Source organism: Mobula birostris, chromosome 8 (assembly GCF_030028105.1).
Source record: "Mobula birostris isolate sMobBir1 chromosome 8, sMobBir1.hap1, whole genome shotgun sequence".
NCBI lineage: Eukaryota > Metazoa > Chordata > Chondrichthyes > Myliobatiformes > Myliobatidae > Mobula > Mobula birostris.
The window spans coordinates 20,933,044-20,959,183 of NC_092377.1; the positions used below are offsets into that span (position 1 = coordinate 20,933,044).

A 26,140-nucleotide genomic window follows, 5' to 3' on the forward strand; every position below is an offset into this window, starting at 1 on the left:
ATTGGTCCCAAAAGCCACTTAGTACAAAGAAACATGAAAAGTATCCTTTCAATAAATAAAACCAAAATAGCTCACAAAATATCTCAACATGAGATGAAGAAGCCACTCACTGGTAAAGATTGTAAGGAATCACAGGTCCAAGCCATCTCTTCCTACCAAGCAACCGGCAGAATGTAGGTTTTTGAAACCACATACTTAGCACATTGCTGCTCCTGGGCATGTTATGTGCAGGAACTGACCACCGTGTTTACCACAAGAAACCATGGCCACACTTCCATTGTATTTCCTTGACATAGTCCTTTGGGCCATGCTGGAAGGAGTGCCAAAGGTTCAACAAAGACACACCTTTTTTATGCTTTCCATAGAGATTCCAATATATAGCATTTATGGCGCACCTTCCCATTCCCAGTGAAAAATAGTCTAGTTTCTGAAGTTGCTCATTTTAATCCATACTTTCCCTCAATCAGGCCCATTGCTCACTTCTATTGGTTACCAATGTCATTTATTATAACCAGTTTGCATAGGTATGGACAGGAAAGCATAATAGTACTAAATACAGTCATAAGAATGATCTATGAAGTGGCAGGTTCCTTATTTTGGTTCAGTAACAACATTTATCTCCCACTTCCTGATCTGTTATAATCACTGTGGCACAAAATAACATTTACTGATAGAACCTTAGATCATGCACTGGGTCAATGTCACACAGTCATACCTGCAGCTTAAGGTTATACAGTAATAGGTAGGGTGACATCATAGTCCTATTACTTGAGCATAAATCACCCCTATAAACTTGAACCCTAATGCTCCACAGCAGTACTGAAAGAATATCACACAGCCAATAAAAGTCTTAAAATGTCTCTTGGCATTATTTTGAGAAACAGCAAGAAAGTTACCTCCAGGACCTTCACCAAAATTGCCAAAACATCATTAAACGTCAGTTCAAGAACTGTTATTATCCCTCAACCATCAGGCTCTTGAACCAGAGGGGATAACTTCATTCACCCCATCACTGAACTGTTCCCACAACCTATGGACTCATTTTCAAGGGCTCTTCATCTCATATTCTCATATTTATTGCTTATTTCATTATTTGTATTTTTTTTTGCCTTCTTTTTCTATTTGCACAATTTGTTGGGGTTTTTTGCACATTTGTTGTTGTCTGTCCTGTTGGCGGCAGTCTTTCATTGATTCTACTGTGCTTCTTGTACTTACCCTGCCTGCAAGAGAATGAATCTCATTGATAATAAGTTTTCTTTGAACTTAGAAACCCAGGCTGCTGTGGGATCCTTCTGTGCAAATGTTGTCTTTCTTGCTTTCCACATTAAAATAGTAGTCAGTTTTAAGTAGATGGTAGAATGTTTTAAGAGTTGTGACAGGTGCTATACAAACAGTTCTTTCTTTTGTTTCCAAATCTTGGCATGTTCTACTTGGATAACACCTTGTGTTCGAAGAAGTTCAGGCATTCCGAAATCTTGGATCAAAAACTGCACACGTTCTTATTCATTTCTAATGGAGCAAAAACTTCAAGTATATCATTTGTCAAGGTTAGAATTTCAATTAGCATATAGCACTGGCCAAGGAGTTAAAGAAGGCCAGAACAAATTTATTCACTGGGTTGGGCCTCTTTAGGATTTGAACTTTTAAAATCCACCAAAAATATGATTTGTTTTCTTTTGGTTGTTATTATGACACACCCATCTCCATGGCACCTTCCCAACAACTGTATATCATTTAGGTTGCAATAGGAATTGAAGGATTTTGGCAATATTTCAGGAGGCTGTGTATCATACTTTGCATAGTTACTGTAACTGCAGCACTGAAACAAAGTTCGCTACTTAAAGTGCCAAGCCTAGATTTTGCCCTGCAAAAAAAAATTCTCAAATTATCTTTGAACTAAATGACCCTTGCTGCCCTTGAGAATTGTGCTTGAGAAAATCCTCGACTCTATTCCCAGAGGATACCGAATTATACTGCCAATCCACCTCATGCATACTTGACTAACTTAAAAAGGAAAACTGGGGATAAAATTAAAAAATGAAGTTTAAAGGTTTTGCAGCAAAAATCACATTTTTTTCTAGGGAGATAAACTAAGCCTAACTGCGATTTAAAATCTTTAAGGGATTTTCTTCTGGGGTCAATAGGCGTAACTGTTTTGATCATGTCAGGCCATTGCCAGATCTCAAGAACTTGGGGTAAGAATTTTCAGGTGAAAGAGACATTAGAAATTGAACTTACCGGCTTATTTAATTTAATTAGCGATAAAGAGCAGAGTAGGCCCTTCTGGCCCTTCAAGCCACAACACCAGCAACCCTCCGATTTAACCCTAACCTAATTACAGTACAATTTGCAATGACCAATTACCCTACTAACTGGTATGTCTTTGGACTGTGGGAGGAAGTCAGAGCACACGGAGGAAACCCATGCGGTCACAGGAAAGGACGTACAAACTACATATCAGATGACATTGGAACTGAACTCTGGACTGTAATAGCATCGCACTAATTGCAACGCCACTGTGGTGGTTACTGTGTCAACCTGTGTAGTCCCAGGTAACTTGTCTTACAGGTGGATACCTTACCCTTTACAAGTTCATCCTCTCGCCCTCCAGAAGTATACTGAGATACTACAGCAAACAACAGGAATTCTGCAGATGCTGGAAATTCAAGCAACACACATCAAAGTTGCTGGTGAACGCAGCAGGCCAGGCAGCATCTCTAGGAAGAGGTGCAGTCGACGTTTCAGGCCGAGACCCTTCGTCAGGACTAACTGAAGGAAAAGTTAGTAAGAGATTTGAAAGTGGGAAGGGGAGGGGGAGATCCAAAATGATAGGAGAAGACAGGAGGGGGAGGGATGGAGCCAAGAGCTGGACAGGTGATTGGCAAAGGGGATATGAGAGGATCATGGGACAGGAGGTCCAGTGAGAAAGACAGAGGGGGGGAACCCAGAGGATGGGCAAGGGGTATAGTCAGAAGGACAGAGGGAGAAAGAGAAAGAATGTGTGTATAAAAATAAATAACGGATGGGGTACGAGGGGGAGGTGGGGCATTAGCGGAAGTTAGTGAAGTCGATGTTCATGCCATCAGGTTGGAGGCTACCCAGACGGAATATAAGGTGTTGTTCCTCCAACCTGAGTGTGGCTTCATCTTTACAGTAGAGGAGGCCGTGGATAGACATATCAGAATGGGAATGGGATGTGGAATTAAAATGTGTGGCCACTGGGAGATCCAGCTTGCTCTGGCGGACAGAGGGTAGGTGTTCAGCAAAGCGGTCTCCCAGTCTGCGTCGGGTCTCGCCAATATATAGAAGGCCACATCAGGAGCACCGGACGCAGTATATCACCCCAGCCGACTCACAGGTGAAGTGTTGCCTCACTTGGAAGGACTGTCTGGCCCTGTATGGTGGTAAGGGAGGAAGTGTAAGGGCATGTGTAGCACTTGTTCCGCTTACAAGGATAAGTGCCAGGAGGGAGATCAGTGGGGAGGGATAGGGGGGACGAATGGATAAGGGAGTCGCTTAGGGAGCGATCCCTGCGGAAAGCAGTGGCGGGGGGAGGGAAAGATGTGCTTGGTGGTGGGATCCCGTTGGAGGTGGCGGAAGTTACGGAGAATAATATGTTGGACTCGGAGGCTGGTGGGGTGATAGGTGAGGACCAGGGGCACCCTATTCCTAGTGGGGTCGCGGATGATGGAGTGAGAGCAGATGTACGTGAAATGGGGGAGATGCGTTTGAGAGCAGAGTTGATAGTGGAGGAAGGGAAGCCCCTTTCTTTAAAAAAGGAGGACATCTCCCTCATCCTGGAATGAAAAGCCTCATCCTGAGAGCAGATGCGGCGGAGACGGAGGAATTGTGAGAAGGGGATGGCATTTTTGCAAGAGACAGGGTGAGAAGAGGAATAGTCCAGATAGCTGTGAGAGTCAGTAGGCTTACAGTAGACATCATTGGATAAGCTGTCTCCAGAGACAGAGGCAGAAAGATCTAGAAAGGGGAGGGAGGTGTCAGAAATGGACCAGGTAAACTTGAGGACAGGGTGAAAGTTGGAGGCAAAGTTAATAAAGTCAACGAGCTCAGCATGCGTGCAGGAAGCAGCGCCAATGCAGTCGTCGATGTAGCAAAGGAAAAGTGGGGGACAGATACCAGAAAAGGCATGGAACATAGATTGTTCCACAAACCCAACAAAAAGGCAGGGATAGCTAGGACCCATACGGGTGCCCATAGCACCCTAATCAGTTCCCCTCTACCACCACTCTGCTCCATCTAGCGGAATTAGTCCTTACTCTTAATAATTTCTCCTTTGGCTCCTCCCACTTCCTCCAAACTAAAGGTGCAGCTATGGGTACCCGTATGGGTCCTAGCTATGCCTGCCTTTTTGTTGGCTATGCTTGAGATACTACAGCAATGTTTTCCTTGGATCAAAGAAGGTTGCAAGGTGATTTGATGAAGGGTGGGACTGTTTAGATAGAGTAAACAGAAGGAAGAGCTTCCTGGTAACAGATGGTTCAAAGAGCAGGAGGTTCAATTGTAAAATTTTAGGCAACAAATGTTTGGGTAGTACTTTTTTTTTGTTTTGGGTGTACTTAGAATCCAGATCTCACTTAAAGCTGAAAAATGAATCAGTCCAGAGTTTTTAAGTTTGACAGCCTAAGGAAGCTAGTTATGCAATTGTCAACACATCATTACCTTGGGAAATCTGCACAGGTTCAGTTTCCGCCTCCTAACTGGTTTAATCATTACAATCAAGCAAGGTGATTAAGTGCCAAATAGTTCAGCCTTATATGTGCCTAGTCTTCAAACTTCTCCAAATCTAAGGTCCACAAACCTCTTTAAATGATTTTTACCTTTTGCGTGATCAGTGGACCTTAGAACTTGTGGCCAATCAGCCCATCATGTCCAGAGCAATCCCTTTAAACATCTACAACAAGGCTTTGATTTTATAGAAATGAAATATCTAACTCAGCTTCCACCAGTCAACTTCCAATAAATTAGTTTACTTTATGTAACTGTTTTCTAGCAAATTTTATTGCACAGAAGCTACACCAAATGAAGACTACCTTCAAAGAACAGGACAAATAATACATCAAAGTAGAGACACAGAAAGTCAAACACGTCACTTTGCTTTGTTAATGAAGAATCAGCAATATTTTCCAGTGCCTGTCATCAACGAAGCATGTTTTCCTAACCACTTGCAACTGATTCATGGTGGCAAAAGAAAACATTTGAGACTTAAGTCCACCATAAGACAAAACCACAAGACCCCAAGAGGATACTGTTCTAGTTCAAGAACACTTTCCAGATCTACAAGCAATCAAAATGAAATCTTCTAAAGCAAAAAAAAACCCTCGAACAATATTTGTGGCAGATAAATAGATAGTTAACAGATATTAGAAAACCAGGACACCACAGCAAAATAACTTAATTACCTTCTACGCCCTTTTTTATACCAAATATTCCTTCTGCAGATCAAAGTAAATACAAAAAAAAAATTAGGAAATAGTAAATAATAGCCTCCTACTTTGCCTCAAGTCTCAATGATTTCTGCATCACTGGGTAACAAATAATTGGCCCACAATACCAGTGACTTAACATTAATTATCATGATAGGGGACTATTAAAAAGGAATGGAAGCTGCCAGAACAAGAGAGAAAGTAACAGCCAAAGTACTTCCTTTTGATCCAAATCCAGGCTCTGCATTTATGAGAAGAAAGAAAGGGTCAGACTTTGATCAACTCCCACATCTCTCCTCCACTTGTCCCTTTACACAGACACATATCCTTTAATGTTGGCAACCAAAACGACTGAGCCTTACCTCTTTGGCAGATTTATTTATTGCTTGCAAGTCTGCTGAGCTGGCACATGTCAACCAACTATAACCCAAATAGGAAACAAGATGGCATCTGGCAAAGATTAACTCCAGTACACAATGACCGATAACTCACTCAAGAATTAACATTAGACATGTCTGCATTTTAACGAGTAAACTCTTCTTGGGCTTCCAGGCGGGTACAGGTATCGATTATAACCAATGTTTCGATGGCAAACTCCACCATATTCATCAGGGATGATGCCTATTCATGTCTAGTCTGGTGGTATTTATACCCCAATAGTCTGTTCTTCCTGACTGGTTAGTTCTCAACAGTTAGTCCTGACGAAGGGTCTTGGCCTGAAACGTCGACTGCACCTCTTCCTAGAGATGCTGCCTGGCCTGCTACGTTCACCAGCAACTTTTATGTGTGTTGCTTGAATTTCCAGCATCTGCAGAATTCCTGTTGTTTTAGTTCTCATCCAATCAGGTTTCCCCCCTCCCACCTTGATTACAATCAAATTTTAGTTCTTACTTAGAGCAAGCCCTTCGGCTTTGTTAAAATTCCTTTCCTCTAGTTTTATTTCAATGGCTTCCTTTACCAGACGGTCCCAAAAGACATTGGTGCAGCACAAAGTAATTTTGTGTCATCAAAGTCAATCCAATAGGCATTGCAAATGCAATGTTCTGCTATTGCTTCAAGAAAGAACTGGAATTCGACTCTAAACAAGGTGGGCCTGCGGAAACTTGATTGGATGAGGACTGTCCAATCAGGAGGGACGAACTACAGGGGGTGTAAATACCACCACATTATACATGCCCAGGCATCATCCCTGACGAAGATGGCGGGCCTTGTCATCAAAACATTAGTTAAAATTGATACCTGTACCCAGCTGGAAGCTTGAGAAGAGTTAGTTCATCATATACTAGATCCTTTTTCATTTCTGCATTTTGCTTCCAAACTACATCCCTCCCCCCAACTCCTCTCCCCCAAACAAAGTCCACATCAACCATCCTGAGAAACAGGTTCTGTTTTCTTTTAGCAATACACGAAAAGTTGAAGGAATTTCGTAGGTCATACAGCATCTATGGACAGAAATAGACAGCCAATATTTCAGGCTGAGGCCCTTCAGCTCAAATGAGAGATAGAAGGGAAATAACCAGTATAAATTTGGCAGGGTGGAAGCCATTTGAAAACTACGAGTCTCGTCAGAATTGAGTCTCTGTTTGAAGGAGAAAGTGAGAGAGCGACATCTTGCAGGGTCGGAGCCATTTGAAAACTGCAAGTCTCATCAGATGTGAGTCATTCATTGAGCAAAAAAAAAAAAGAGGTGTAAGTGGAGTGGCCACTGTTGGAGTGGGGCAGTATGAGAGTGGTCCAGCTTTTGGCTCAGTAGGTTTGGGCAAGCACAGATGCATGTTCTAAATAAGTTTCTAGTAAATTTTATTTTTTGTTAGTACGTAGCTAGTGTGCTGAGAATGGGTCCAGAGCTAGTAATATGTGCGAAATATGGGAACTCTGGGAGAGCTCCAGTCTCCCTGATAAATACATCTGCATGAAGTGCACTAGGCTACAGTTCCTTGGAGATCATGCCAAGGAATTGGAGCTGCAGCTCAATGACCTACAGGTCAAACAGGAGAATAAGGAGGTGAAAGGTAGGAGCTACAGAGAGGTAGCCACCCTTCCGCTGCAGGAGGCAGGTACCCGGGTGACTGACAGGAGAGGGAAAGGAAATAGGCAGCTAGTGCAGAGTAGCCCAGTAGCCGTTTCCCTCAATAGTATACCAGTTTGGACACTGTTGGGGGGGGATGACCTGCCACGGAGAAGCTGCAGTGAACAGGTCTCCAGCACTGCTTTGAATCTGTGGCTCAAAAGGGAAGTGGGGAGAAGAGGCAAGATGTAGTGATAGGGGATTTGTTGGTTAGGGAACAGAAAGGAGGTTCTGCAAACTAGAAAACAATTCCCAGATGGTTTGTTGCCTCCCAGGTGTCATGGTCAGTGACATCTCAGATCGAGTCCAGAGCATTCTTAAGAGGGAGGCTGAGCAGCCAGAGGTTGTGGTTGACCTCAGTACCAATGACATGGGGAGGATGGGTGACAAGGTTCTGCAAAGTAAGTTCAGGGAATTAGGTGCTAAGTTAATGGACAGACCTCCAAAGTTGTGATCGCATGATTGTTACCCTCCCCAGGTGCTCGTGAGGCCAGAACTAGGAAGATTACAGTTTAGCACGTGGCTAAGGAGTAGGTGCAAGAGGGAGGGCATAAGATTTTTGGATCATTGCACTCTCTTCCAGAGAAGGTGGGACCTGAACAGAAGAGATGGTTTGCAATTGAACTAGAGGGGGACTAATATCCCAGTGGGAAGGTTTGCTGGTGCTGCACTGAGATGTTTAATCTAGAATTGCAGGGAGTTGTGGGGAAAGATGCTGTTAAGCCTACATAAAAGGCCAGGAATCAAAAGGTCGAGCACGATGGGACTAATGTTCTGAGCTCTGCATATTTCAATGCAAGGAATGTTGTAGGAAAGGTGGATGAGCTTTGGGCACAGATCAGCACATGGAATTATGACATTGTAGCCATTAGTGAGACTTGGTTGCAGGAGGGACGGGACAGGCACTCAATGTTCCGGAGTTCTGTTGGTTTAGATGTGATAAAGCTAGACGAATTAAAGGAGGAGGGGACGCATTACTAGTCAGGGAAAATGTCACGCCAGTGCACAGTCAGGACAGTCTGGAGAGCTCGTCTAGTGAGACTTAATGGGTAGAATTGAGGAATAAGAAAGGTATGACCATATTGATAGGATTATATTATAATTCTTCTTACAGGCCACAGGATTTAGATGTTCAAACTCGTAGAAAGATTGCAGACTGTTGGCACGAAATATAGCGTTATTATAGTAGGTGATTTTAACTTTCCACATACTGACTGGGACTCCTATACTGTAAAAGGGCTGGATGAGAAAGAGTTTGTCATATGTGTTCAGGGAAGTTTCCTTAATCAGTACATAGAGAGTGCGATACGAGGTCTCCTATTAGGGAATGAGATGGGGCAGGTGACAGATGATTGTGTAAGCGAGCACTTTGTATCTAGTGATCATAATAGTCTTAGCTTTAACGTAATTATGGAAAGGGGTAGGTCTGGTCCTTGGGCTAAGATTCTAAATTGGAGAAAGGCCAATTCTGATGGTATCAGAAAGGATCTGGCAAGTATGGATTGGGATAGGTAATTTTCCGGCAAAGATGTGCTAGGTAAACAGGAGATCTCCAGAAGTGAATTTCTGAGAGTGCAGAGTTTGTATGTTCTTGTCAGGATAACAGGCAAAGAAAACAAGTTTATGGAACCCTGAGTTTTGAGATATTGAGGCCCTGGTTAAGAAAAAGGAGGAGGTACACAGCAGATATAGGCAGACAGGAACAAATGAGCTATTTCAGTATAACAAATACAAGAGAACACTTAAGAAAGAAATCAGGGCTAAAAGAAGACATAAGTTTCCTCTCGCAGACAAGCCGAAGAAGAAGCCTGAGGACTTCTACAAATATATTAAGAGCAAAAGGGTAGCAAGCGACAAAATTGGTCCTCTGGAAGATGCATGTAGCTGAAAGAGATGGGGAAGATTTTAAATGTTTTTTTTTTTGCATCTACATTTACTCAGAAGATGGACACAGAGTATACAGATGTGAGGAAATGCAGTGAGGTCATAAATACAGAGGAGGAGATGGGTGTTTGCTGTCTTGAAACAAATTGAGGTGGATAAATCCCCAGAGCCTGACAAGGTTTTCCCTTGGACCATGTGGGAGGCTAGTACTGAAATTGCAGGGGCCTTAGCAGAGATACTGTACTTAAAACATCTTTAGCCACGGGTGAGGTGTGAGAGGATTGGAGGATAGTCAATGATGTTTTGTTGTTTACAAAAGGCTCTAAGAATAAGCTGGTGAGCCAGACATCAGTAGTGAAAAAGCTGTTGGAAGTTATTTTAATATTTATATAAATAATTGGATAGACGGGGACTGATTCGGGATAGCCACGGCTTTGTACATGGTAAGTCATGCCTAACCAATCTTACAGAGCTTTTCAAGGAAGTTACCACAAAAGTTGATGAAGGCAAGGTAGTGGATGTTGCCTACATGGACTTTAGCAAGGCATTTGATAAGGTCTCACATGAGAGGTTGGTCAGGAAGGTTTAGTTGCTTGGCATTCAAGACGAGATAGTAAATTGGAACAGACATTGGCTTCACAGAAGAAGCCAGAAACAGGTTGTAGATGGTTGCCTCTTTGAATGAAGGCCTGCAACAAAAAGTGTGTCACAGAGATCGGTGCTGAGTCTGCTTTTTTGACATCTATATCAATGGTCTAAATGGTAAACTAGATCAGCAAATTTAGTAGCAAAGAAGCCTATCGAAGCCTGAAGTGAGATCTGAACCAGCTGGAAAAATAGACTTAAAAACATGGCAAATGGAATTTAATGCAGACAAGTGTGAGGTGTTGCACTTTGGGAGGACAAACCAGAGTATGTCTTACATGGTGAGTGTTAGAGCACTGAGGACTGCGGTGGAACAGAAATATCTGGGAATACAGATATATAATTCTTTAAATGTGACATCACAGATAGCCAGGGTTATAAAGAAAGCTTCTTGCATATCAGGCTTCATAAATTAATGTATTGAGTACAGGAAATGGGATGTTATGTTCAAATTGTATAAGATATTAGTAAGGTCTAATTTGGAGTATTTTGTCCAGTTTTGGTCATCCACCTAGAGGAAAGACGTATCCACCTAGAGGAAAGACGAAAGGGCCTATTTGTATGCTGTAATGTTTTATGACTATGATTCTGATAAGTGGGGAGAAGGAGTAGAGCAAGAGCTAGCAAGTGATGGTGGATACAGGTGATGAGGGATGAAAAGCATATGGGGGAGAAAGACTGGGAATGGCACCAGAACCTGGGAGGTGATAGATGGAAGTGACAAAGGCCTGAAAATGATGGAATCTGAGGAAGATGGAGCATAGAGATCGGTAGATGTGACTAGTGGGGGGATTGGTAGATGGAGAAGGTTCAGGAGAGGAAAGAGATAGGATGATATGGGGCTGGGTGGGTCAGGAGGGGAACAAAGTAACAGAGCAGGAGCAGATTAACAGAGGTTGGTGAATTCAATATTCATGTTGTGGGTGATATATGAGGGCCAGGGACACTCTATCCCTGTTCTGTCCAACTGGAAATAGGGTAAGCAAAAATGGAGGAAATAAGAGGAGGGGGCTTCATCAGTTAGCTAGGGAAACCCTACTTTCTGAAAGAGGAGGATATTTTGGCCTCCCTGGAATGGAAAACTTCATCTCAAGAACAAATGCAATGGAGATGGAGGAACTGAGAAAAAAGGAGTGGTAGTCCTGACAAGTGGCAGCATGAGAGATGTACATAGAACAACATAGAATAGTACAGCAAAGTACAGGCCCTTCGGCCCACAATGTTGTGCTGACCCTTAAACCCTGCCTCCCATATAACCCCCCACCTTACATTCCTCCATATACCTGTCTAGTAGTCTCTTAAATTTCACTAGTGTATCTGCCTCCACCACTGATTCAGGCAGTGCATTCCACGCACCATCCACTCTCTGAGTAAAAGACGTTCCTCTCAGATCCCCCTTGAACTTACCACCCCTTACCTTAAAGCCATGTCCTCTTGTATTGAGCAGTGGTACCCTGGGGAAGATGTGCTGGCTGTCCACTCTATCTATTCCTCTTAATATCTTGTATACCTCATGTCTCCTCTCCAAAGAGTAAAGCCCTAGCTCCCTTAATCTCTGATCATAATGCATACTCTCTAAACCAGGCAGCATCCTGGTAAATCTCCCTTGTACCCTTTCCAATGCATCCAGAGTTTTATAGAGCTGCAACATTACCTCGCGACTCTTAAACTCTATCTTTCGACTTATGAAAGCTAATACGCCATAAGCTTTCTTAACTACCTTATCTACCTGTGAGGCAACTTTCAGCGATCTGTGCACATCTACCCCCAGATCCCTCTGCTCCTCCACACTACCAAGTATCCTGCCATTTACTTTGTACTCTGCCTTGGAGTTTGTCCTTCCAAAGTGTACCACTTCACACTTCTCTGGGTTGAACTCCATCTGCTACTTCTCAGCCCACTTCTGCATCCTATCAATATCTCTCTGCAACCTTCGACAATCCTCTACACTATTCACAATACCACCAACCTTTGCATCGTCTGCAAACTTGCCAACCCACCCTTCTACCCCCACATCCAGGTCATTAATAAAAATCACGAAAAGTAGAGGTCCCAGAACCGATCCTTGTGGGACACCACTAGCCACAACCCTCCAGTCCGAATGTACTCCCTCCACCATGACCCTCTGCTTTCTGCAAGCAAGCCAATTCTGAATCCACCTGGCCAAACTTCCCTGGATCCCATGCCTTCTGACTTTCTGAATAAGCCTACCATGTAGTCAAGACATCTGCAGGAGTCTGTCAGTTTATATTAGATGTCACTAGATAATCGCTCCCCTGAAATAGAGACAGCGAGCTCAAGGAAGGGGAGAGAAGCATTGGAGAAGGACCAAGTGAACTTGAGGGCAGGGTGGAAATTGGTAGCAAAGTTAATGAAATTGTCGAGCTCTACATGAGTGCAAGAAGCAGCACTAATGCAGCAGAGGAAGATTTGGGGAGGAGTGCTTAGGTAGGTTTGGAACATGGACTGCTCCATGTAGCCAACAAAAAGGCAGGGATAACTAGGCTCCATTACACAATTGTTTTGGAGAACCTGGGATTTTGTTAAGGATAAACACAGGTTTTGCTTTGCTGGAGGATGGTGTTGGTAGAGGGAATTGCTTGGGTAGTGTTCCAGGAAGAAATGGAGAACTCTTAGGCCTTCTTGCTGAGCGTAAGGGTACTGGACACCCATGGACAAAATGAGGCAGTGGAGGCCAACGGGACGAGCTAATGAAGTGGTGGACTGCATGCAGGGTGTCCCAGATGTACTGTATGTGAGAAGGGGCTGGAGGGGGGGGGGGGCGGAACAAGATGGAGTTAAGGTATGAGCAGATGAGCTCAGTAGGACAGGAGCAGGCAGAAACAATAGACTTACCAGGGTAGGCTTGTTTGTGAATCTTGGGTAGGAGATAGAAATGAGTGGTACAGCGTTGGAGACTGTGGAGGGAGATCTCCAGAATTGGATAAGCCATATTCCCTCCAATGGGACAACACATCACCAACACTTTACCATGATGCATCGTACGACAGGATTAACTCCCCATCTGTCAAGTACTGAACTGTCACATTCGCAAATAATAGATTCGTCAGAATGCACAGAAGCTTTTCCTAGAGTTTCAGTCCATCTTCACCACATACTTTCATAGTAAGGTAGCTGAAAACGTTGCTAGATTTGGAAGAAATTTATTATAATGATTCAGTAATTCCAGATATCCCTTCAACTCACTGATATTAGAGAGGACCAGTGTTAATAACTTTTACTTTATTTCAGATTGTGGAGAGAACCACTTGGCAAATCCTAAACTTCATTTGTAAAGAAAATATTTAATTTATTTCTTTATTGAAATACAGCACAGAATAGGCCCTTCTGGCTCTTTGAGCCGCACCCCCAGCCATCCCTGATTTAACACTGGCCTAATCAGGGGAGAATTTACAATGACCAACTAACCTACTAGCAGGTGCATCTTTGGACTGAGGGGAAACAGGAGCACTCGAGGAAACTCACGTGGTCACGGGGGAATGTACAAACTCCTTACGGGCAGCAGCAGGAATTGAACCCAGATTGCTGGTATTGTAAAGCATTGTGCCAACCACCGCACTACCGTGCCACCCAGTTATACACTTATTGTCTCTGTAAGTTTTCATATCCCAACAGTTTTGATCCAGAGCCTTTGTATAAGCACTAGTGATAAGGTTTTAACCCATCTTTGGTATTTCAGTATCCAACTGCTTTCATCTGTGAAGGATTCCAGATTTAGCTGTGTCTTCTCAAGTTCAACCAGCCGCACATTCAGTTGGGTTCATCAGTGTTAAGCTTCAATGTCAAATCTCTGACACTCAGTATCATGAAGACGGTTAGCATTTGTACTTTTGCTAAATCAGACTGACTCTGAACACTGCCTCTACACTGCTAGCTTCACTCTGCACCTACATGTGGTAAGGACGATGGAAGCTGCAGACATGCTGCCTTCTTCTGGTTTATTGTTTTTTCCCTACTTGCTCGGCTTTATTTCAGACCGTATCCTGAAAGCCCCAACCTTTTAAATTTCACATGACATTTTCCTTGCTTGAAGCAGCATTCAGACAGTTAGTGCTTCTCCCGCCATAGTCCTCCACGACAGTGACGTCAGCCTTTGTTTACCTCAGAAAGCGCTGTTCCACTTGAATCTGAACTAAACATTGCCACTTGTTCCCCCACACGACTCCTCTCACTTTCAAGTCCTGAATGTATCGACGTGCCAATTCCACTGCTTTCACAGTTTTCAGTACACCTTCACCTTTGACAACCATCATCTCAACGGCAGTCATCATCGACTCCACACATTTAACTTTCCCTGAGCATGTCTGACAGTGATTTTATCCCGGTTAGAGCCCTGCAATAGCTTTCTCATCTCAGCTACATACTCAGCAACAGTCATGTTAGGTTTTCTTAATCATGAACCAAACAATTTTTTTTACATCTACCTTGGCTTTGGGCGAAAGCGATTCTTCAACACATCCACCAATTTCTGAAATATTTCAGTTTCCTTCAGTGTTGAAGTCATACAACACAGAAAAAGGCTCTCTGTCCAATTCATCCATGCCTACTAAGTTGTCTATTTAATCCTTTTCCCTGTGTATGCCTTATATCTCTGTAAACTCTTTCCTATCCATGTATCTGTCTAAATGTACTTTCATCATCATTATGTGCCATGTTGTATACATATGATGACCATGATTGTTCTTGGCAAATTCTTCTACAGATGTGGCTTGCCATTGCCTTCTTTTGGGCAGTACCTTTACAAGGCGGGTGACCCCAGCCATTATCAATACATTTCAGAGATTGTCTGCCTGGCATCAGTGGTCACATAACCAGGACTTGTGATATGCACCAGCTACTCATACGACCGTCCACCATCTGCTCCCATGGCTTCATGTGACCCTGATCGGTGGGGGGTGGGGGGCTAAGCAGGTGCTACACATTGCCCAAGGGTGACCTGCAGTATAGCGTAGGGAAGGAGTGCCTCCTGAGGTAGGGTCCCATTTAAGAGTTAAGTAAGAGAAGGTGTCCGAGAATTGTCTTCTGGCTCAGCGAGTAGAGATCAGACCAGCAGATAACAGCACTCCCATTTTCCGTGTGTTTGATGGTGAGGTTGGGGTTGGTGCAGAGAGAATGGAGGACAGTGTGTTCAGAGGAGTGAGGTTGGAATAGGTGAGTTTAGTAGTAAAGTCAAGACAGTTGATGCCTCATTGGCAGTTAAGAGATTAAAAGATCCTGAGCTGACAGAACACTAGAGAGGGGATTTCCAAGAACAGGAGGAGGGTTGAATTCATGAGAAAGCAATATCAGTGGAAGCTGGGGAATCCTTGTGAAAAGGGTAGGCCCAGAGATGGAGGCAACAGAAGAAGAGCTCGGTGTCATGGCGAGCACGGACATCATTGAGGTGTGGGACAAAGGTAAAGTCCGTGCTGAGAATGGTCTACCTCAGAAGGTCGGAGAGGATGGTGAAGACGTGGCAAGTTTAGAGATGGGGTCTTCTTCAGCCCTCTAACTCACCTCCCAGTTTCTCACAACATCCCCCTCCCCATTCACCTACCTTCTCCCTCACCTGGTCTCACCTATCACCTGCCAGCTTGTACTCCTCCCTCTCCCCCACATCCTTATCCTGGCTTCTGCCACCTTGCTTTCAGTGCTGATGAAGGGTCAGCCCAAATCATCAACTGTTTATTCCTCCCCACAGCTGCCTGATCTGCTGAGTTCCTCCAGCATTTGTGTGCATTGCTCAAGATTTTCAACTACAAAACCTCTTGTGACTTCAATTAAACAAAGGCAGGTCTACGGATCATTGTTCCCCATTTTTCAAGGTAAACATCTGCTTGCTCAATATCCTGCCTCAAACCTTAGACAACTAAATCTAGATCTTCATTTCATATTACATGATGAATTCAATGGAAGATGCAAATAGCCAGAACTAAGAAAAAAAATCTTCAATAACAACTTGCATCTACTTCTGAAACCAAGGTGTCAATCATTGGTCAACTTCTCAAACCTTCCGGGAGCATTCTTTCACGATTCTGCATTAGGTAGCAATATTCAGAAATGGTGGTGCAATATGCTACTTACTGGGACTGCTGGGGCATCATCATGGATGGTTTCTGCTTGACACTCAATGATAAATGGCCCATAGAACTGATCTTTGAGGGAAGGTGCAGGACTCTCTGGGTCAAGGTCTGCTGAGGAAGAGGCTGGGCATGTGTCAGGGTGTCCTGGTTGTTTGTGGAATGTGTGCTAGTTGTTGTCTCCTCACATGCTTTACCCTTGGTTCCTGGCTTACACACGCAGAAATGGGGCCGCAGACACATCCCTCCATTTTGGCACTGCGGAGTGCAATTTGCTGCAAGAGAAAGAACACATAGTTATCTAATTTTACTAATGAGACATTTATAACATTTTAAAAATTCGCAGGAAGCAAAATCAGTGAATTCCTTTAGAAATATATGAACAGGACTATGCAAATCAATTAACTCTTGTCTCTCACATCACTTATTATTTTTGAATGACAAAATTCTTTTACTCAGGATTTCAAATTATCAGCTGACCAAGCGTTAAGTGCCATTTGGGTAGCAGAGTTCCAAATGTCCCTTTTACACTCTTTCTTAACTTCCCTCCAGGAAGACTAGGCACTAACTTTCAAACCTTGTCCATCAGTCAATGACAGAAATAGTTTTTCACTGTAATTCATTCAAATTCCAACTCCGGACACCAACACAACCCCTTTCTAAATTCTAATGCATATAATCTCTGCTCACATGTTTCTAAAGACCAAACTGCATAAATTTGGATATTGCGCAACAAGTGCAACGTACTTGATATTATTTTATTTTACTTGGCGCCATGGTGGCATAGTGGTTAGTGCGACACCATTACAGCCGGGGATATTCGGAGTTTTGAGTTCAATCCCAGCATCCCCTGTAAGGAGTTTGTATGTCCTCCCCTAGAATGCGTGGGTTTTCTCCGGGTCCTCTGGTTTCCTCCCATAGTCCAAAGATGTACCAGTTAGCAGGTTAATTCGTCATTGTAAAATTGTCCCATTATTAAGTTAGATCTAAATGGGGGTTGCTAGGCGACACTGTTTGAAGAGCCAGACAGGCCAACTCTGCACTGTATCTCTAAATAAATAAATTTTCCATTGGAAGGCTGTGATTCACTGTTACCATTTTAATTAATGCATTCAGTCAAGCATACCACCCTTAGCAATCTGATTAGTTCCTCATTAGCATATGCCATGAATTTGTTGTTTTGTGGCAGCGGTACAGTGCAAGATATAAAAATTACATAAAGTTACAAAAATAAATAAATAAATAGTGTGAGAGAGGAACGGCAAAGTGGCGTTCATGGGTACATGAGATATTAAAAAATCTGAGGGGTGGAATGTGTTCATAAATCTAGAATGTGGATCTGCAAGCTCCTGTACTTCCTCTCTGATGATAATAATGAGAAGAGAACATGTCCCTGACGGTGAGGATTCAGAATGATGCACGCCACTTCTTACAATCCGGCGTACTGGAGGCTCCATACCAGGCAGTGATACAGCCAGTCAGAATGGTCTCCACCATACCACTGCAAAGACTTGCTGGAGTCCATGGTGACATCTCCACAAATTTCTAATGAAGCATAGCCGCTGGGATTCCCTCTTCATAACTGCATCAATGTGTTGGCACGAGGACAGATCCTCTGAGATACTGACACCCAGGAACTTGAAGGTGCCCAAATTAAAATTAAAAGACCACCCACAAAGAATCAAAACTAAGCTTGATCTCTCTTGACCTTGACACATATAATCAGGTTTAGTCAGACATGAGTCAAGAAGCCTCACTACCACACTGCTTCTGGAAGCTTTCTTTGTTTATATCATTTTAGAGTTATACAAAACAGAAAGGGGCTTACCACAGCCATGTGTTTACGATGTATTTCTACTCTTGTCCTTGGCCTATAAACAAAATATCATGTTTTATTTCCTCATGCTTTATGTCCCTTATTCAATTTGCTACAGGCAGGTTTGTCATTGGATGGTAGAGCAGAAAATGTTGTCTCACAGCTCCAGTGAACCAGATTCAACCTTGGCCTCCAGTGCTGTCCAATGGAGTCTGCAGACTCTCCTCGTGTTGACATGAGTTTCCTGCAGGAGCTTCAGTTCCCTCCCCAGAACTCAAAGATGTCATACCAGGAAGTTACCAGGAAAATTGATGAAATCAAGGCAATGGATGTTGTCTACACAGACTTCAGTAAGGCTGTTGATAAGGTCCTGAATGGCAAGTTGATCAAGAAGGTTCAATTGCTTGGCACTCAAGATATGAATTGGATTAGACATTGGCTTCATAGGAGAAGCCAAATGGTTGCCTCTCTGACCAGAGGTGTACCACAGGTATCGGTGCAAGGTCCATTGTTGTTAGTCATCTATATCAACAATCTGGATGATAACACTGTAAACCTGATCAGCAAATCTGCAGATGACACCAAGATTGGAGGCACAGTAGACAGCGCATAAGGCTATTAAAGCTTGCAGCTGGATCTGGACCAGATGGAAAAATGGGCTTAAAAATAGCAGATGGAATTTAACACAGACAGGTATGAGGTGTTATATTTTGGGAGGACAAACCAGGGTAGGACTTACATGGTGAGCCATAGGACACTGAGGAGTGGGCAGAACAGAGGGATCTGAGAATACAGATTTATAATTTACTGAAAGTGGCATCTTAGAAGATAGATGAAGTTGACCATAAGGCCATAACAGCATAAGACATTGGAACAGAATTAGGCCATTTGGCCCATTGAATCTGCTCCACCCTTCAATCATGGCTGATCCTTTTTCTCCTCCTTCTCAACCCCATTTCCCGGCCTTCTCCCTGTAACCTTTGATGCCATGTCCAATCAAGAACCTATCAATCTCTGCCTTAAATACATCCAATGACCCAATGACCTGGTCTCCACAGCTGTACATGGCAACAAAATCCACAAATACATCACCCTCTGGCTAAGGGAATTTCTCTGCATCTGTGTTTTGAAGGGACACCCCTCTATCCTGAGGCTATGCCCTATCTCCTAGACTCTCCCACCATGGGAAACATCCTTTCCACATCTACTCTGTCTAGGCCTTTCAACATTCAAAAGGTTTCAATGAGATCCCCCTCATCCTTCTAAATTCCAGCAAGTACCGACCCAGAGCCATCAAACGTTCCTCATATGATAAACCTTTCATTCCTGGAATCATCCTTGTTAACCTCCACTGGACCTTCTCCAATGCCAGCACCTCTTCTCAGATGAGGAGCCCAAAACTGAACAGAATACTCAAGGCGAGTCCTCACCAGCATCTTATAAAGCCCCAGAATCACATCCTTGCTCTTGTATTATAAACCTCTTGAAACGAATGTTAACATTGCATTTGCCTTCCTCACCCCCGACTCAACCTACAGGTTAACCTTTAGGATGTTCTGCACAAGGACCCCGAAGTCCCTTTGCATCTCAGATTTTTGGATTTTCTCCCCGTTTAGAAAATAGTATGCACATTTACTCCTACTATCAAAGTGCATGGCCATGCATTTTCCAACATTATTTTTCATTTGCCACTTTCTTGCCCATTCTCCTAATTTGTCTAAGTCTTTCTGCATCCTACCTGTTTCCTCAACACTACCTGCCCCTCCACCAATCTTTGTATCATCTACAAACTCGGTAACAAAGCATCTATTCCATCATCTAAATCATTTATATACAGCATAAAAAGTGAGCCCTGCGGAACACCACTAGTCACTGGCAGCCAACCAAACAAGGATCCTTTTATTCCCACTAACTGCTTTCTTCCAATCAGCCCATGCTCTAGACATCATAGTAACTTTCCTGTAAAACCACGGCCTCTTAACTTGGTAAGCAGCCTCATGTGTGGCACCTTGTCAAAGGCCTTCTGAAAGTCCAAATATACAACATTATCTGCATCCCTTTATCTATCCTACTTGTAATCTCCTCAAAGAATTCCAACAGGCTTGTCAGGCAAGATTTTCCCTGAAGGAAACCATGCTGACTTTGTACTATCTTGTCCTGTGTCACCAAGTACTCCATCACCTCATCCTTAACAAATTGACTCCAACATTTTCCTAACCACTGAGGTCAGGCTAACTGGTCTATAATTTCCTTTCTGTTGCCTTCCTCCTTTCTTAAAGAGTGGAGTGACATTTGCAATTTTCCAGTCCTCAGACACCATGCCAGAGTCCAGTGATTTTTGGAAGATCATTTCTAATGCCACCACAATCTCTAACACTACCTCTTTCAGAACCCTAGGGTGCAGTTCATCCGGTCCGGGTGACTTATGTACCTTTAGGTCTTTCAGCTTTTTGAGCACCTTCTCTCTTATAACAGTAACTGCACCCACTTCTCTTCCTTCACACACAACAACATGGGGCACACTGCTAGTGTCTGTACTGTAGAAGTTGAAGATAGTAAAACATTGGTGAGGCCTAATTTGGAGTACTGTGTGCAGTTCTGGTCACCTACTCTCAGGAAAGATATCAATAAGATTGAAAGAGTGCACAGAAAATTTATAAGAATGCTGCCAGGACTTGAAGACCCGACCTCAGTTATAGAGAAAGGTTGAAAGGGTGAGAACTTTATCCCCGAGCGTAGGAAAATGAGAGGAGATTTGGTAGAGATTCGGGTTTGATTTCAACACTTAAGAGAAATTTGGAGTGTTACATGGATGTGAGGGCTGTGGTCCAAGTATAGGCTGATGGCACGAAGCAGATTAATAGTTCAGCATGGATTAGATGGACTGAAAGGCCAGCTTCTGTGCTATTGTGTTCTATGACTCTTAAAGATTAGCACAACATTGTGAGGTGAAGTGCTCATATTGTGCTATATTCCATGTTTATCCAGATATTGCTTCATATGTACAGGGATGTAATGAAGGCAGGTCTAACGTTTACAATAGTCCTGATTATTTAATCAATAAAAATAACAGTGATTAACTCTTTAATCATTCAACATGTTTTCTATGACACAATCCACCACAGGCATTGGATATTAATAATAATTCGGTACATTGCTAACATTACAAAACAAAGGCCATTTACATTGCAACACACACAAAATTGAATTGACTTTATTTCTTACATCCTTCACATACATGAGTAAAAATCTTTACGTTATATCTGTCTAAATGTGCAATCATAGTAATTTATAATAAATAGAACAGTCAAAGTAACATAGAATACACTCAAATCAGCGTGAGTTAATCAGTCTGATGGCCTGGTGGAAGAAGCTGTCCCGGAGCCTGTTGGTCCAGTCTTTTATGCTGTGGTACCATTTCCCAGATGGTAGCAGCTGGAACGGTTTGTGGTTGGGGTGACTCGGGTCCCCAATGATCCTTCGGGCCATTTTTACACACCTATCTTTGTTGCGAAGTTCACAACTACAGATACGCTGGCCGTCCACACCACTCTCTGCAGAGTCCAGCGATTAAGGGAGGTACAGTTCCCATACCAGGCAGTGATGCAGCCAGTCAAGATGCTCTCAATTGTGCCCCTGTAGAAGGTTCTTAGGATTTGGGGGCCCATACCATACTTTCTCAACGGCCTGAGGTGAAATAGGCGCTGTTGTGCATTTTTCACCACACAGCTGGTGTGTACAGACCACGTGAGGTCCTCGGTGATGTGGATGCCAAGGAACTTAAAGCTGTTTACCCTCTCAACCCCAGATCCATTGATGTCAATAGGGGTTAGCCCATCTCCATTCCTCCTGTGATCCACAACCAGCTCCTTACCACAAAATGCTGGAGGAACTCAGCAGGCCAGGCAACATCTCGGGAAAGGAATATATGGTCAATGTTTCAGGCTGAGACCCTTCATCACAACTGGAAAATGACTTCTCATCATTCTTTTCCAGTCCTGATGAAGGGCCTTGGCCTGAAACGTTGACTGTTCATTCTTTTCCATAGATGCAGCCTGACCTGCTGAGTTCCTCCAGCATTTTGTGTGTGTTGCCTTGGATTTCCAGCATCTGCAGATTTTCTCGTGTTAATCATTTACATTCATTTTGATTCCTTTTTTCATGGAAATCAGCAATTCTCCACAAGAAATTCCCATGTCTCTGTAACATCTGTGCTGTAAATCCAGCAGCTTTGCTTGGTTTGAAAACAGTATTCTGTCCACAGCGTGCAAATGTAGAATATCTGAATTTTTACCATGCAGACACCTGCTATGAATAACAAGTTAATAATCTGACATGCCATCAAAATGGTTTCTTCAATTCTTTTGTATCTCTGTTTTATTCCATTTCCTGGCTGCAATGGACAGGAAACATTTGCAGACAAACATCTGGGGTACATTTGTGAATGCATACACAATCCCTCAGCCAGCATAGCTGCTTGTGAAACCAGGCGTAAATTTCACCCAACAAACAACTGTTTGCCTTATCCTAGGACATTCTCATTTACTGTTTACCAGCCAGATGTGGTCATGAAAATAGCAAAACAATGAAACATATAATCATCTGCCTTCTTGTACTGAAGTTCAAGTTCTACACATCAGTTCAGGAATCTTTACCTTGATCGGAATTGTGTTGCACCCATGCTTTTGATCAGCAATGCAACAAAAATAGAGTAGTGCTAGCCTCACCTTGCACTCTGGCTACCACTTCCAGATGAAAGTTGGAGTACAACCATAGCTGTGTCTGGTATGTGATATACATCCAGTGTAATACAGGTCAACCTTCACTAATCCGACTACCTGTAATCCGGCTCCTTCGATAATCTGGCACTGATTATGCTTAATGTGATCCTTCTGTAATTCAGCATTTTCACTAATCCAGCACTCCTCAGGTCCCAATGGTGCCGGATTAGTGAAAGACGACCTGTACGTGCATCTCTATTCGTGAACACGAATTTCCTCACTATGCACTGTTGTGCATTTATATTTTAGTAATATTTGTATAATCTCGTAAATATGGTGTTGGTTAAGCATTCTTGCTTATTTAAATAATTCATTATGGGTTATATGTAAAAATCTGTTAATCACAGACGTCATCATGTATTCATGCCTTGCGTAAGCACAAATTAGGCTCATATCCCCAACTCCTCGTGCCTTCCTTGAATTAACTTAATGTTTTGAAGTTACAAAACATAACACCCACCATAAATCAGATCTCACAATGAATGTAACACCACATGGTTACTTTTTATGCCTCAGGCAGGGATGCTCTGCTGTGATAAGCAGGTTCAGCTGGCTTCAGAACCAAGTGCGGGCAGCTCAAACATCTTCCTAAAGTCTACAGAGCTAGCTACACATGACTAGAAAAGTTTTTTCCTCAGCATTCAGTTGCTGCAATACTCACTGAGTGGAAGTTTCAGTAATAATTCTGAGGCAATCAGCTACAGTGTATTGGATTGGGTGTTATGTAACGACTGGAGGCAATTAGGGAGCTTAAGGAAAAGAAACCATAGCTGACAATGATCACAATATGACTGAGTTCAATTTGAAATTCGATAGTGAGAAAGTAAAGTCTGATGTAAAAGTACAATTACAGTGGTATGAAAGAGGAGTTGGCCAAAGTAATTTGGAAGGAGATGCTGGCAGGGATGACAGCAGAGGGGCAATGGTGAGAGTTTCTGAGGAAGGTGCAGGATAGATATATTCCAAAACTGAAAAAATATGCAAATAGCAAAATAGTACAACTGTGGCTGACAAGGGAAGTTAAAGCTAATGTAAAAGCAAAAGAGAGGGCATACAACAATGCAAAAATTAGCAGAAAGATAGAGGACTGGGAAGCTTATAAAACTCTACAGCGAGCCACTGAAAGAATCACTAGGAAGGAAAAGTTAAATAGGAAAGCAAGTGAGCAAACAATATCAAAACGGATAGTAAAAGCCTTTTTAAGTATCTAAAAAATAAAAGAAAGGTAAGAGCAGATATAGGACGCTAGAAAATGAGGCCGGTGAATTAATAACAGGGGACAAGGAGATGCCAGATGAACTAGATGAGTATTTTGCACCAGTCTTCACTACCAGATACTACTAATGTGCCAGGTGTTGAAGGGTGTGAAGGAAGAGAAGTGATTGCACTTACTATTACAAGGGAGAAGGTGTTCGAAAAGCTGAAAGACCTAGATCAGATGAACTGCACCCTAGGGTTCTGAAAGAGGTAGCGGTAGAGATTGTGGAGGCATTAGTAATGATCTCCCAAAAATCACTGGACTCTGGCAGGGTGCCAGAGGACTGGAAAATTGCAAATGTCACTCCACTCTTTAAGAAAGGAGGGAGGCAGCAGAAAGGAAATTATAGATCAGTTAGGCTGACATGAGTGGTTGGGAAGATGCTAGAGTCAATTGTTAAGGATGAGATTATAGAGTACTTGGTGACGCAGGACAAGATAGGACGAAGTCAACATGGTTTCCGTAAGGGAATATCTTGCCTGATGAGCCAGTTGGAATTCTTTGAGGAGATTACAAGTAGGATAGGTAAAGGGGATGCAGAGAATGTTGTTTATTTGGACTTTCAGAAGGCCTTTGACAAGGTGCCACACAAGGTACCAAGCTAAGAGCCCATGGTATTACAAGAAAGTTATTGGCATGGTCAGAGCATTGGCTGATTGGTAGGTGGCAGTTAAGTGGGAACAAAAGGATCCTTTTCTGGTAGGTTGTCAGTGACAGGGGTCGGTTTGGGACTGTTTTTTTTTATGCTGTATATCAATCATTTAGGTGATGGAATAGATGGCTTTGTTGCCAAGTTTGCAGATGATACGAAGATTGTTAGAGGGGAAGGTAGTGTTGTGGAAACAAGTGGGCTGCCAAAGGACTTAAACAGATCAGGAAAATGGATAAGAGAGTGGCAAATGAAATACAATGCTGGAAAAGGCATGGTCATGCACTTTGCTAGGAGAAATAAAAATGCAGACTGTTTTCTAAACAGGGAGAAAATCCAAAAACCTGAGATGCAAAAGGTTTAGGAGTCCTTGTGCAGAACACATTAAAGGTTAACTTGCAGGTAGAGTCAGAAGGCAAATGCAATGTTAGCATTCTTTTTAAGAGGACTAGAGCAGGGATGTGATGCTCAGGCTTTATAAGGCACTGGTGAAGCCTCACCTTGAGTATTATGAACAGTTTTGGGCCCCTCATCTAAGAAAAGATGTGCTGGCATTGGAGAGGGTTCAGGGGAGGTTCACAAGGATGACTCTAGGAATGGAAGGTTTATCATACAAGGAAAGTTTGATGGTTCTGGGTCTGTACTTGCTGGAATTAAGAAGGATGAGGGGGCTCTCATTGAAACCTTTCAAATGTTGAATGGCCTAGAGTAGATGTAGAAAGGTTGTTACCTATGGTGGGGGAGTATCGAACAAGAGGTCACAGTCTCAGGGTAGAGAAGCATCCACGGGGGTCAGGGGGTATGGAGGGAAGGCTGGGGCGGGATTCTGAGTTGGATGATCAGCCATGATCATAATAAATGGCGGTGCAGGCTCAAAGGGCCGAATGGCCTACTCCTGCACCTATTTTCTATGTTTCTATGTTTCTATGTTTCTATTTAAAATAGAGATGCAGAGAGTTTTCTTTAGCCAAATGGTGATGAATTTGTGGAAATTGTTACCACAGGCAGCTGTGGAGGCCAGGTCATTGGGTGTACTAAAGGCAGAGCCTGATAGGTTCTTCATTGGACATACCATCAAAGGTTATGAGAAGGCAGGTACGTGGGGTTGAGTGGGATCCAGGATCAGCCATAATGAAATGGTTGAGCAGACAGCTGAATAGCCTAGTTCTTCTCCTATATCTTATGGTCTTGTGGTCTAAGTCCAGGGAGTGGGGCTGAGGAGGGGCAAAAATGATCAGTCATGATTGAATGGTGGAACAGGCTTGATGGGCCGGATGACATAATTCTGGTCTTATAATAACAGAGGTGGTAATCCATTTCTGACCATGCTGGGAGAGATGGGAGAGATGGGCACTTTGGGCAGAAGGCAAAGATGTGGCCACCTGCAAATGGTGTACTCACAGGGTCTTCAGAGAGTCCACCAAAAATACTGGGATCAAAATATTGGAGCAAGGAGCAAATTACCAAGGCAATGAATAACAAAAATACCAGGATCAATGAACAATGAGGCCAAAG

General features: G+C 43.0%; 1 protein-coding gene across 5 annotated transcripts in view; it reads right to left on the minus strand.

Moving 5' to 3' along the window:
* The window catches only part of ltbp1 (latent transforming growth factor beta binding protein 1), a 452,733-nt gene that overhangs the window by 397,359 nt on the left and 29,234 nt on the right, over positions 1 to 26,140 (minus strand). For all 5 annotated transcript variants that reach the window (XM_072264871.1, XM_072264876.1, XM_072264872.1 and 2 more), the window contains exon 3: positions 16,126 to 16,396. In XM_072264871.1, the coding sequence (XP_072120972.1) occupies positions 16,126 to 16,396 (271 nt within the window). The remainder of the gene's footprint in view (positions 1 to 16,125; positions 16,397 to 26,140) is intronic.